Below are 14,647 nucleotides of genomic sequence, written 5' to 3' on the forward strand. Positions count from 1 at the left end.
CATTTATTTATACAGCTATCTTGGTATCTAAAAACTATAATAGTAGCTCATTTATTTCATTTTGTCATTACTTTTTGTGCTTTAATTTAGCAGAGCAATTTGGGATGTTTTGGAGCATTTCTTTTGTTCTATTGAAATCTACTTTAATATATATATTTTACACCATGTAAAAGACCAGATCAAAGTTATAAAAACAAACAAATATTGCCATACAAGATTTTTGCATAGCAGTGATAATATACGTTTAAACCAAATAATGGCGTTTATTTATAATATTCTCCCAGTAGGTTTTAGACATTTGGGTCTAATCAAAATGAAACTAGCAGTCTCTGTGTTTCTATGAATACCTTATTTTAGCAAAGCATTCCAGTAATCTATGTTTTCTTAGCTAGCTAGCTTTCATCTGACTTAATTTATTTAACAGTGGTGATGCTGTTTACATTGTTAAACACTTGTCTAATCAATCATGAAGCAATGTGCTATGGAGCCCCTACGATGACATCATGTAAAAAAATGAGGCTTAGTAAGACATGGAAACGACATAATTAGGGTGGGCAGAATGACTTAATAAAGTTGGGTCTTCATACTGTCTGCGTCTGAGTCCATCAGCTTTTAGTATGAGAATTAAACATCTTTTACTTAGAATTAAGAGACTCCAAAATATTGCCATAATTAATTCAGAGATTGAAATAAAATTGGATTGGAGCTTTGATGTAATATTTAGTCTTCTTCATGGGCATTCATTTACAGAAAAGCAAGCTTTATTATTCTCTGGCTACAAATTAATTATCTCGTTCCCATTCCTTAATTAGCTTTTTCCCATGCATTAGGAGCTCATTACCACCCCTAAATTATCTTGTTCCCACAACTTAATAAGTTGTGGCCACGCATTATTTTTTTAACATGTCACCTTAGGGGCTCCGTAGTGTGCAGTGCTAATGTTGATTTTTATTTTATTTTATTTTATTTTATTTTGTTATACTGATATAATTGTCATACTCCTTTTATTATACCATACTATTCTATTTTCAAGTTCATATTCATTAGGTTTTTAGAGTTCGGAAATTATTTTTGGTGGAATAACCCTGTTTTTTAATCACTGTTTTTATGCATCTTGGCATGTTCTCCTCCACCAGTTTTACACACTGCTTTTAGATAACTTTATGCCAATCCTGGTGCAAAAAAAAAAACAAGCAGTTCTTGTGGCTTGTGATAATCCATCTTCCTCTTGAATATATTTCAGAAGTTTTCAATTTGGTAAAAAAAAAAACTCAAATTAAGTGGTCTTGTATTTTTTCCAGAGCTGTATATAATGTATTGCTTGTTTTATTATTATATTGCATATTATTATAATCTTTCCCACCATTAGTTTTAGACTTTGTTGTGGTGCCTCATTGTGTGTCATATATTTCTGAAAAAGAATACAAATATATTCACTATATATATATATATATATATATATATATATATATATATATATATATATATTTATTTAATTATTTTATATTTTTTTTTAAGAGAAAGAGTAAAATTTGAGCGCCTCTGGGGGACTCTTACTGTGACACATTAGAACCCAGCAGCCCAGTTTTCCGGAAGTAAATATGAGGATGTTAAGTTTGTAGTTCTCCAGCAGCAGCGGACTGAGTTTCAGCGTGTTGTTTAAATATTAAACTGTATATTATAAACTAAAGCTACACCTGTACCTTCAGTAGATGCCCCCGAATCAGCAGGAATGTCGGACAGGAAGCGGCGCAGAGAGCACAGCGAGGAGAAACGCGACAAAAAGAAGCACAGAGACTCTAAACACGAGGAGAAGAAATTCAAGAAGCAGACCGCTAAACTCAGCCAGGAGGTGCAGGCGCTAAAACACCTTGAGACTTTGTGAGTTAGCGTGTTATATATTAACTGTGTATGAGAATGTGTGTGTGTGTGTGTGTGTGTGTGTGTGTTTGTGCGCTGCTGATGTGTGTAAATTTGGAAACGGACTGAGGGCTCTGTCAGCTGCTGGGGTGAACCTCCCCCTGTCGAAGGTGTGAGTGTTGGGCTGTCACAAAACAGTGGTTAAAGCAGCAGCAGTGCTTACGATTTTTTATTTTTATTTAAAAGCAGTAGTGTTTCTTAGTGGAGAAAGGGCATAACAATATAGTAAGCATCGTCAATATTCTTTTGCTACCATTCCTGCAATGCTACTTATTCATTTTTTAAAAGAGGGTGTCTGGTAGGTCCCATGACATGTTTCTGGCTGTAATAGCATTTGCTGGTTAATCCTTGCTAAAATTATCAGATTCATTCACACTAAATAGAGTATACTCCACAATGCATGTTTTAAAAGTATTTTTTAGCATGCTCAGTGCAGTTTTAAAGAGTTACTAAAAATCGCTTTTATTTTGGTCATTTTTATCTCTGTAGCGCTCTCGGGTTCAACTGTGCTAAAGGCAAGGATGATGTGTCCGTGTACTTTGGTACGCAGAAACATCACAAAGTGCATCTCACCGCTATCATAGGCATGCTGCTGCTGCTTAGCCAATCAGCTCTCCCTCCTGCCCTGCAGCTAAACCCATACATCACCCAGTGCCACTCCCAAACAACCCTACCATTTTTTTTTTGTTTTTTTAGACTTTTTCATATTTGAGCTGAGGGTGGAGTCAGCAAAAAAATCAGGAGGTTTAGTGCACCTTTAACATGACACTTTAACTAGAAAGTGAGGTTCTACAGAAACTACTAGTGTGGTTGTAGTTGGAGTTCAAAAGCAAAACCGAAGCATTTGGTCATAGCTGTGTTAACTCTTGGACAACACGTGGGGTGTTAAAACTTTTGCCCATAAAAAAATTTGGTCCAAAAGCTCTTCCCTTCTGGCTGTCATGTGGTGCCTAATCTTTTGCCCAAAATCTAGTTAATCCAACAGCTTCTCCATACGCGGACAGTGCTGGACAATAAATGTCGTCAGTATGCCTCTTCTACCATTCCTGCAATGCCACATATATTTATTCTAAAAACAGGATGCTTGGTAGGTCCCGGGACATTTTCTGGCTATAACAGCATTTGCTGATTACTAGACCAGCCATGGTGCTGCTAATTCTTGTTAAATATAGTCTTTAACACAATGCGTGTTTAAAAGTGCTTTTTAGCATGTTGGGTACAATTACACATTCTCACCAAAAACATACATACGAACTGTCACTTTAACAAGACACTTTTACCTAGAGAGTGCAGTTCCTGTAGAAGGTCAGCATTGTTGAGCTGTGTCCAACAACATGATATGGCTGGGTTGGAGTCCCAATAAATTTGAAAATTAAGCAAAGGTTACGTTTAGGTAACAGAGCAGTGTCCATATACTTTACGACAAAATGTGGGGTACCAAAACTTATGCCCAAAAATGTTTGGTCCAACAGCTCGCACATTCTGGCTGCTGTGGGGTGCCCAAATTTTGCCCAAAAGCTGGTTTATCCAACAACTCCTCATTACACAGACAGTGCTGGAGAGTAATAGAGTGAAAGGGTCCATTGCACATTTTCAGCAGGGTATTTATTCCTATTATGAGAATTTTCACAATGGTTTTATGAAAACTATAATTTGGAATGGTTGTCAAAGCATAGATTCTAAAATTACACAATCAGATCAATGATGTCAAATTAAAAAATGTGATTGATGGATGATGATTAACATTTGTGTCCTACGTTTTCACCACAAATTTCAATGATTTCCTATTAAAGAGTTTTGGCCGCTGTAGCTTTGTTTGGACATTTCCTTTATGAATCTTTTTGAACATATGCAAAAGCTGTATACAATCCCACTATTTAAGATTTTAGAGTTGAAAAAAGTAGTCCATACGTCAAATAGCGACCCGAGTTAACCAGAAAAATACGGTGGAATATTATATATAATATATAAAAAGAAAAAAGGATATGACTTAAGAAGAACAGTAGTGTGATAACCTAATGCTGTCTGCTTGTTGGTGGGTAATCCAGGTAAAGAAAGTACAAATCCATCCCAGAATGGGTGCCTGTGTGGCTCTGTGACAGTTCTGGTCTTGTAATGGATTTGTACTTTCTGGATCTGGATTTCCCACTAATTACCTTAACTTGAGAAACATAATAAAACTAACAGCTCAAAATGATTATTTTTGTAATCTGTATATCTCTTTGTTTTTCAGCTATGAGAACCCTCCTCCTGGACTTATAAAGGTGTGCACATGTCAAAACAAATGAGAGCCATATGCTTCTTAACCTTATGACACATTATGACAGCCAGTCTGACTCTTTTGTGGAGCTACAGCATGATATCTTCTCATTATACGTTCAGGAAGAAGAATACAGACCTGAAGACTGTATACCTGATGCTCCTGGTAATGAGGATGCCAGGGATTTCTTGGCCCATGCACCAACCAAAGGACTGTGGATGCCTCTCGGAAAAGAGGTGAAAGTAATGCAGTGTGAGTAGGCTGATATGACAAAAATATATATAAAAGACTATGAATGTAATTTACACCATAATTGACATTAGTGTGTGAAAGATGCAGTAAATAATATGTATACTGAAATATTGGGAAAATCATATCACTGTTATTGAACTATTTTATATTATGATATATATTGATATTGAATTATTGTTCAACCCTGAGTGTAAGTAAGAAATCAACCGTTCCAGTACTTCATATTAGATATGGAGTGGCTGTGACAAGATAGGAAAAGCAAAATCCCATTTGTATCTTCTTTATAAGAGCATTCTTTATAAGATCATCTTGTTTATAAGAGACCAGCCTCTTTTATTTGGGAGACAGTATGTTAGTGTGAGAGAGTTGAATGAGCAGCAAACACAGCTGTGCAGTGGCGAATGGTGTTTATTTTCCTGTTAAAATGAGCAAACTGAAGATTAGTACCTTTAGTTCCTCCCTCAGACCAGGTGGTGTCACTTTTGTCCAGGCAGTAATGAGCTGCCTCTTTTATTGATTTAGTCTTAGCGGAGGTTGCCAAGCTAAGGGAACTGCAGCTTGCTGGAGTGGTAGATACTCAGAGAATAAACAAATTTATCTGATAATTGTCAGTGTTATCCTATTTCTGTAATCTTTCTGAAGGTGGCTTTTTTATACGGATCTTATGTGTGTTTTTAGGTTGGAGATGCAAGCGGTATGGCCACAGGACTGGTGACAAAGAATGCCCCTTTTTTATCAAAGGGAACCAGAAACTGGAGCAGTTTAGAGTGGTGAGTCCCTTAACTGATCGTGATCTGTCTGATGAAAAACCATCTAGACACAAACATCAGCTTATAACTGTGGCAAGAAGTTATAAGAAATGTCCAGTGTGAATTAAAGGCTTTATGATTAGCTCTGATGTAAATTTTAATAAAACAATTATTTGTTAAACAATATTGTTAATAAGAAGAGATATGCTGCTGATCTCAATGAGTTCATATTCATTACTTAATGATTTGCCATCTTGAATAACTTTAGTGAACTGTATAAAGCTTAAAAATATCCATAATTTGCTTGCAGGCACATGAGGACCCAATGTATGACATCATTAGGGAAAACAAACGAAATGAAAAAGAGACCAGGTAAATTCCACCTTCCCTCTATTTGTCACACATGTTGAGTGTTTAAGTGCACTGTCTTTAGATTAATTGTTTCCAGGATGGGGAAGACAAGGATGTCACATGACCAGAATTTGGTAACAATGTGTAGCAGTGCTGCCAAAAAGCTTTAATAGAATTACATTTTTTTCATGAATTTGATCATATTTTGATGATAAATGTGGTTCACACTTGCACGTTTTTTGGTTTGCTTGCATGTTAGGCTATTAAACTGTTTACACTTGAAATCTTATTGTAAAGTGCAAGCATTTTTTTAAAAGTTATTTATAATACCTGACTAAAAACACAATGTTAATTCCTAATGTACTGTTTATTTGTTATTTATGTATTTAGTAGTTATCTATTCTAAGGACTATTATTTTGAAATTTGGTCCCTGTCCACACAAACATGGTTTATGGTCACATAGAGCGTTTCAAACGATTCATTTGTTTCTGTCTGACTTTCTGGTATTTCCTAACGTCCTGTACATTGAGCTACATAAATCATTAAACTACAATGTTTACCTGTAGATAGAAATAGATTTCAGATTTCTAATATAAATATACGTAAATATATATAAATTTTCTACTACAAATATATAATGCACTGCATAGATTTAGAACTATGTAACTTTCTTCTTTTTTTTTTCTTTGTGGTGTTTCAGTGTCTCTCCTCTCTGTATCAACCCATACAAGACTATCATGCTCATACATATATATATTGTGTGTACAGAAATACAGAACTCCACTTCATAATATATCTAGAGACATGTGTATGGGATTGAAAGGCTTCCCATTTTCCTTATATGGATACCAGCTGTGATGGTCATTCACAGGTGGAAACCTTATGTTGAGCAGTTCAGCTTTTGTCTCTTACTTTCATTTTAAAATATCAGAAAAGGCAAAACAGGACATTTGAATTGAGTAGTCTGATATTTACTAGGTAAATATGTTCTCTTTTTTATTTTGGCACTTTTTGGATAAGTTTTCAGCTGTATGTGTGAGATTGTGTGTTTTAAAAAATGTTTGGTATCGATTTGGTATTAAATTTTAGATTCTTATGACATCCCTACTACAAACCTCTTTCTTTAACTAATTCATGTAGAAACAGACAATGAAATGCAGAGAGCAGGAAGTGATCGTTGGGACAGTGATCTGTTCATTTAAAAGAAAGTCATGCATAGTGGTTCATACAGTTCATACGTATTTTTAACTACATCATACTTGAATAATAAGCTCTACCAGCATAAGAATCGGTTATGTAATTAGAAAGTAATTAAGTACATGAAACCCTATCATGCACATGCTTTATAAATGCTTGGCTGTATCAGTGCATCAAAAGAGCGTGTAGCCCAGACCATTATGTAACTCTTCAACACACTGTAATTATCATGAGCTATGTGATGACGCTGTACTTCTGTTACTAAGGGGTAATTAGGTGCTGCTGGGGGAGTAGTAAACTTTCTGCAGGCCTTGGAGTTGATTTAGGCTCTTATTTAGTCTCCAAATAGACACAACTTTCCAGCAGAGCAGCATTTTAAGTCTGTCAGGCTGGGTTGTGTCTGGGTGACGGGGTGGTTTCTGTAATATTTTTGACAGTTATGTTTTTTAATGCTGTTTGTTTTGCAATTTTGCCTTCTGGGCAGTTTTGAAATTGAGCAATCTTTAAAAAAATCAGCCCTTTACCACTTCGTTTTGAGTTTATCAAAATTAAACCCCTGATGTTTTCCCTTTTTTGGGCAGTAGCTGTTCTGAGACGCTTTTTAGTGTCCATGTCTTATTGACAGTTTTCAACAGCATGTCCAAAAACAAGTTAAGTCTTGTTAAAATCCAGAGTTGAAAACAGATTTGAGGGGCTTTGGAACTGATGCAACCGTCTCAGCATGAAGAGAAACAAATCAATGTGAGTGAGGCTGTGTAAGCGCGGTGCTGCTGCTGTGCAGTGCTGTGTGGTTCCCAGGGATACGGACCTCTAGGAGAGGATGTGGACCCTCTGAAGAACAAGGCTCCACTGATAAATTCTTAATAGAGTTTCATGACCGCATGGGAAAGGCTGTTTTTTTCTACCTTGTGATGTCGGCCTGTCAGCATATACATATATGCATATCCAGTCAATGAGAATTTCTTGGCAGTAGAGCCTAATGCTTTTTTTTCTTTAAAGGACTTTTCAGTACATCTCTTTACAAACTATGGACTAGAACAAGTTGGCTTAGAAAATGTGAAGTTGCAACTTTTATTGCAGTTTACATATTTGTAGGTCTAGAGCCATATCTCTTTATTTGCATTGCTGACACATTAGCACATTTAATTAGAATTCTATTAATTGACCAAACAAGCGATATATTGTCTACTATTTAACTAGGGGTGTGCCATACCATATCATACACAACAATATCCCCAACGTTTTTTAAATCGTGAACAATATTATACCCTTAAATATGGTGCCATATCACCTAACCCTAACTATCACATCAGGGTACTATTTTACTGTTTTTAGCAAAATAGAAATTCACACTGTTCTCATTTTTGCTGTTATATATCTACTATAGACAGATTATATATGTCCAGTATAATTTATTTTACTTGAGTTATGAATATGTGGAGATATATGGAGGGCATTATTAGTATCATGACATTCTGGATCATTGACTTCCGTTACAAATCTCAGTTAGGGGTGTGCCATATCATATTGTATGCCATAATAAAATTACATTTTTGTTTTGTTGCAGTAGTGTAATTTTAAAAGTGCTTTGTCATATCACCAAGAGTGTCGATATCGCAAAAATACCATGAAATATCGTTATATTATTGTTATATCTATTGCCCACCCCTTCATTCAACTAATTAATGTTAGATTATTCTTGATTTTTTTTCCTGACATGTACTGAACTCTACTGTATGTACACTTAGGGACACATGTTTATTCACTCTTTTAAAGTTACTAATTTTAAAAATAATTTGTTTTGGTTTTTGTTGAAGGAACTGTCTCTTCTATCCAGAAAAGTCTTATTACTAGATTGTGGACCATTTCTTCGAAGACTTGGTCATTAATAAGGTCAGGATGTTGGATGATGATCACTCCATCTCATCTAGCTCCTCCCAGGAGTATTGGATGGAGCTCCATCATTCAAAAAAGCACAGCTCCACTAATTCCATTGATTATTACCAGAGTTGCTGTCTGTTTGCCAGTTCTGTCCAGGCACTGCCGGTCATGCTGTGTTGTCTACTGCGGGTGATAGTGTCATCTTGTAACGAGTATTAATCACATAAAACCACATCAGTGTCACTGTAGTCTAGGATGATTATGCTTACACTAAGACCTATTACGTATAATAAAATAAGTATAATGAATATTTACATGTGCTATAAATATATAACATTTTGATACCCAGCACCTGGCATCTAAATCTAGTTGATTCTTCTTTCCTCAAAAAAAAAAAAAAAAAAAAAAAAACACACACACACTTTGCATTGATGGAGTGGAATTTCTTTCTCTATGCAGGATCCAACAGCTGAGACAGCTCTTGCAGGACACCACGTCTGATTCAGACTCTAAATCCAGCTCCTCCTCCTCCTCCTCCTCTCGCCACACCCACAAGAAGAAGAAGAAAAAGGAAAAGAAAAAGAAGGAGAAAGTGAAAGAAAAAAAGAAGAAGAAGCACAAGAAGAAGAAGAAACACACGTCCAAGAGTAGTGATGATGGCTCAGACTGAGAGGAGGATGTTAGTATTGATATCTCTGTTTACTGATGAGAGATGTTTCTAGAAGCAGCTGTAGAGATGTAGAAGCTACGGGGAGCTCTGCTGGACCTCTCCTTAGGCTCCACCCTTCCCCCTACTGTGCAGGGTGCTTCCTGAAGCTGCTTAATAATGCATACGGGCGTTTAATTCCCCCTGTCAATAAGGATGGTCTGCTTGTGTGACATCTCTATCCGCTCCCCCTATAGCTGGATGGATTATATTAGCATGTTTGCGTCTCAAGATTGTTTTTTGCCTGAAGAGGAAGTGAAGTCTGTATTGAATGAGTACAGATTGAATGTCACTTTATTTTGAAATGGTGTTGCGTTTGATATCTTTTTGAATGTTGCGTGCGCTTTACAGATGATTCTTTTATATAAAGCTTTTTACCCCACCAAGACTGGGTCAATAACCTAGACTAAAGCTAGATATCCAATGGATTTTCATCATATACACTGCAGGGTAGTCCATGACTAGGCTTCGTCCATGTATTTGACCGGCCATCCTGTGTGTTTTGAAAAGAAAGGAAATGTTTGTAATAAAATGCTGCTTCCATGTGCTGTTCATTTGTCAGACAGAAGCATGTAAATTAATATACTGCAAGTGTATTCATTCAGTACTGCTGTAAATTCATTCATTTATTCATTTGAAGTGACTTTATTAAACACATTTTCAGTGTTTCATTCACATTGTAATCATTTGGATTATTGGGTATATAATTGTCACAAGACTAGCTTACAAAATTACTTAATTTGCTTTCTAGAATGCACTATCGCTTTGATGAAATGACTTCATAAATAAGATCCTCTTGTCCTGTGCTGCTAATTAGTTTTAATGAATTTAATAATTGTTAAAGGTCTCATTCCATCGTTTTAGGACAATAGGATTTCGGCTCTTGCTCATGAACATTCATACGTGCAAACATATCACCAGCGAGATGGACAACAGTTAGAAACGTTTCAAAATAGACATTTTTACACTAATAACAGTCTTTGCAATGTCATGTTACTTTACAACGTGTACTGCCCGGCTAAGTGCAGTTCAGCCACTGACCTAGTCTTAAAATGCGAAAATCCATCGGAGATCCTATGTAAACACACAGAGGTGGGTAGTCTAGGTCCAGAAAGTAAAAATTGGATTTTTACTTTTAACTAGTGTGAACAGAACTGGTTTAAACATACACCTTCCTATCTTAATTGTACTTACGATGTGTTATTTGCACAAACAACACAGGAACAAACTGCCAAGCTGTTCCTAACACTGTTAGCTCCTGTCTGACGAGATGTGCCTGGCTGTGTGTGTTTTTTTTTTTGAGTGAAAGGTGGATTTTAGCGGAAGGCCATTTTAAGATGGGAAAAAAACACCCTCTAGAGTTTTGGAGCATTGCTGTGAAGATTTGGTTGCATTCAGTGACATGAGCATAAAATCCAAAAATATTGGATTTTATTCTAGGAGAGTAGTTCATGAATGTGGAGAATTTTCCTTTTAGTAATTTTACCATTATCATTATTGCATTTTATCTGTAATGTATGATCATTAGCCATTTTATAATTGACTGTCACTTTTGTTTAAAATAGTACATTCTACTGTATGCACAATGTCTGGAGTCTACAGGGGCGGAGGGATATTGTAATAAAAATCCCCACTGTAATACAAAAAATCCCTTGCTGCACCAGTGGTGACAAAACAGGAGAAAATCTTTTATTTAAATTTACTTTAGTATTGCTCATGGAGCCCAGTGTTCTTCTGCATGTCATCATGACATAATCACACCCACTTATGAGTGCGTAGAGAGGTTAGTGTTTTAATCATTAACCTCCCAACTGTATATGAAGATATGAGGCAGAAAACGCTCAGCTTAGAAATCTAGCCTCCTGTAGCAGTCTGGGGCGTGTGTGTGCTGTTTCGTGCAGAGTTTAGCACAGCACTCCAGAAATAAAAGAGCATGTTGGCTGTGCTCCGCCTTAATTAGACGCTACTTAAATACATATGAGCAGTATTAAAAAAAAGAAAGCCAGCAGACACATCCACTGCATATCATATGCGGCCTGTTGGCCTGTTTAACAAAGGCCTTGGGATACATTTTATTGGAATTTAGAATAATTTGTTGGCTTGGTGTAATTGCTGACCTTAAGCAAGTGTGTATATGTGTGTGTAGTACTAATAGTCTCCTGTGGTTCCTCTGCTTTCCCTCATTTTTTTCCATGGTAGCCCACCATCTCTGTGGCGATTTGCCCTGAGGCATTAGATAAATCAGCGGCATTAGGGCCCTGTGTGTGTACTCTTTTATCTGACTGCCGACATCAATCTCCTCGATGAGTCTTCTTAACTGGCACCTACCCCTGTGTTCCTCAGCCAGAGCCAGACCAGACACTCCTTATCGAATCACTTGTGTTATAGGAGCGAGGGTTTATGTTCATTGGTAAGATTTGGTACAGCTTTAAAAGGCCCTCCAGCACCACAATAACGGGAAGTACTACAGTGTATTATTGAAGTATATTTCAAAAGCAATCTCTCTGCCCAACAGTATGTAACATAGAGGGAATAAAAGCATTCTGAGCATTATAAATCTAAAAATGTATTATATTTCGCACACAAAAGTAGCAGTTTCCTATAAATCATCTTACCAAATGTCATGTTCTGTGACTACTGCATTGCCCACTGTGGTGGTAATTCCTTCAGGTATAACATGTGACACTGTAGATCAAGAAATAGAATTCCCCATCCATTTGGCACCCACTATCATACCTCACTCAATTTGCTGTGAACATGCTGGCCAGTGTTCAAACTTAAGAAAACACAGGTGTACAGGTGTGGGCATCCCCAAGCTGTCTTCTAAGGTTACACTTAATGATCATTTTCTAATGCTGCTGTCCCATGACTTTTGGCATGTTTTTAAAGTTGCCATGATTAAGGCTATCCACATATCTAATAATATTTCCGTTCAGACTGTTTAACAAAGAGAAAGAAGTGGAAGAAGATAATGAAATAGTTTTAATTAAAAGAAAGCAGTGAAATCTAGGGCTTCTTTGGTATTAATAATTAATTGTGATGAAAATAATAAATTATTAAACCTATTTAAAGCTGAGTGTTAAACTGGGAATGGCCTGATTTAGATGTATTGCATTAGTGGCAAGTGTACATGATCAGTGTCTTTAAATGGGAAAATAATATTCTGGTTCAACTAAATTTATTTGTGGGAAAATTTAAATTGAAACAAAAATGAGAAAACATTGCATGTTTAGCTTAAGAATCCTACTAATAATACTGTTAAATAAAGTCTTAAAATAATCAAATTAAGTCTATAAATAAGATACTAATGGATAGAACATGGATAGACATAGATGCATGCTTAATAACTGCATGGTAATTTATTTATTTTTTACCATCACTGACAACAATTTACTTTGTCTTTTACCACCAAATATGTTATAAATATATACTGTTATGAGGGCACCTATAAGGCACATTTTCTTCTCTCCACCATGAGGAAGCTTCCCCTCATTCTATCAAATGTGATTACACCCTTAACAGCAGAACATCACATTTAATCTACAGGTGGAGCACGTCTTATTAGAGGGGAACCTAACTGGATCCTTAGCCGGCATAAAACATTATTTTTACCCACAAGAGGAGCAGTTACTCTTGCCACTCACCGATATCTAATATTGGAATATGTAATATGCCACAGTCAGTGATGGCCATGTCATGTCATCTGCTGGTGCTTGTTTTTAATTGGCTGTAAGAATGAAACGTAATGAAACGTTTAAAATAGATTACTCTATGTGTATTTTATATCTATATTAAATATGAGTTTCACATTTTGAACTGAATTACTGAAATAGAGTAACTTTTCAATTATATTCTCATTTTTTGAGATGCACTAGTATATTTGTACATATAGTCCACATCTATGTCCATGTGATGCAGAGGTGTAGCTGTGGTGTGGTGTGTTTGTGTACGCCGGGCTGGGCTGGGTTTAGTGAAGCCATGAGTGAGAGGGCGTGGCCAGCGCTCAGGGTTTCTGCGCTCTGATTGGTCCGTGCGCCGCCTCGCGCTGTAAGCGGAGGGAAGCAGGCAGCAGAGGGAGGAGGCGGAGGTGGAGGAAGTGAAAACAGCAGCAGTGTGTGTGAGTGTGTGTCCGCGCTCTGAACCAAACACACACGCACACACACTCAGAGAAACAGAGGAACAGCGGAAAGGAGACGGAGAGCGCGCTGATACTGCCCTCAACTCCCTACAGCAGCAGCAGCCCTGCGGAGGAGCCTCGCCGCCTCAGGTCAGTGTAACGGCTTGGTGTTGAGACAGCAGCGGCGGGGGTAAACACAGCCGGCGGCCGGTCCGGGCTTCACTTTCCCGGGCGGCGGGGTGAGCAGTTCCCCGCTGGGCTGCGGAGGACAGCTGGCCGGCGCGGCACCCCTAGCTGCTATACCATACGTGTGGTTATAGGAGTGGACATAAACAGACGAGAGATGGAGAAAGAGAGAGAGAGAGAGAGAGAGGGAAGGAGGGAGGAAGGGTGGGAAGAGGTTAAAGGGGTGAGAAAAGAGTGAGAGAGAGAGAGAAAGAGAGAGAAGGGTGGCTCCTAATTACCTAGTTTTTGTATCTCTCTCTATATCATAGGCTACTTTAACTTGTGTCTATAATTGTATTGTTATTATTATGAGGCTTATATTACGGTTATATAAAGGTTAACATTGCTTTATTGAAAGCAGAGTAGTTACATCAGTTAACTAGATTTATTTATTTAGTTGGCTCCCCCAAAACAAGACCCACTAACCAACTTTCTAAAGCAAGTGTAACGTTAAGATAAAAGAGATGTTGGATAAACAGCAGGGTTTGTTGTGCAAACAACACAAAAAGTGGAAGTTTGAATGTTCAAACTGTGTGTTGTGTATACTGTCATCTATGCAGAGGGCTGTGTGACTTCAGAGTGGATCATTTGGATATACTGTGTTATTTTAGCATGTTTCTTGTTTATTTTTCTAAATAATGTCAGTTTTATTATGCAACTAACCATCTATAGGATATTTCCCCATTTTAAAACTTACCTTATTTTTATGTATTTATTTATCTTTAATATAATGTTACACTACATATCTACATCCCACCGGCTCATAAATAAAAAAATATGTATATGTGCAATAATATGTTAAGAAGTATATTTAGCTGTTTATATTCTTACTCTATTCTTACATTCTTGTTGTAAGCTTACTTATTGTAAGCTTTTTTATTTGTTGGCAACATTTTGTAGATGATAAAGCAGTGATGATTCAGCTTGTTATAGTTCACTCTTGTTTTGTTTATAGATTTTTTTGTAATAGTGTTTTTGCAACAGCTGA

General features: G+C 36.8%; 2 protein-coding genes across 5 annotated transcripts in view; both read left to right on the forward strand.

Moving 5' to 3' along the window:
* The first annotated feature begins 1,580 nt into the window (after positions 1-1,580).
* On the forward strand, positions 1,581-9,992 carry rp9 (RP9 pre-mRNA splicing factor). Its single transcript, XM_007258856.4, has 6 exons — positions 1,581-1,881; positions 4,154-4,184; positions 4,303-4,432; positions 5,111-5,202; positions 5,492-5,553; positions 9,071-9,992. The coding sequence occupies exons 1-6, from the start codon at positions 1,733-1,735 to the stop codon at positions 9,279-9,281; spliced, it is 675 nt and encodes a 224-aa protein (XP_007258918.2). The 5' UTR covers positions 1,581-1,732; the 3' UTR covers positions 9,282-9,992.
* A 3,440-nt stretch (positions 9,993-13,432) lies between these two features.
* Positions 13,433-14,647, forward strand: part of elmo1 (engulfment and cell motility 1 (ced-12 homolog, C. elegans)) — a 119,064-nt gene continuing 117,849 nt past the window's right edge. For all 4 annotated transcript variants that reach the window (XM_007258858.4, XM_022683222.2, XM_022683221.2 and 1 more), the window contains exon 1: positions 13,433-13,584. The gene's annotated coding sequence lies outside the window, so the exon portion shown is untranslated. The remainder of the gene's footprint in view (positions 13,585-14,647) is intronic.

This window comes from Astyanax mexicanus, chromosome 3 (assembly GCF_023375975.1).
Source record: "Astyanax mexicanus isolate ESR-SI-001 chromosome 3, AstMex3_surface, whole genome shotgun sequence".
NCBI classification, from domain to species: Eukaryota; Metazoa; Chordata; class Actinopteri; order Characiformes; family Acestrorhamphidae; genus Astyanax; species Astyanax mexicanus.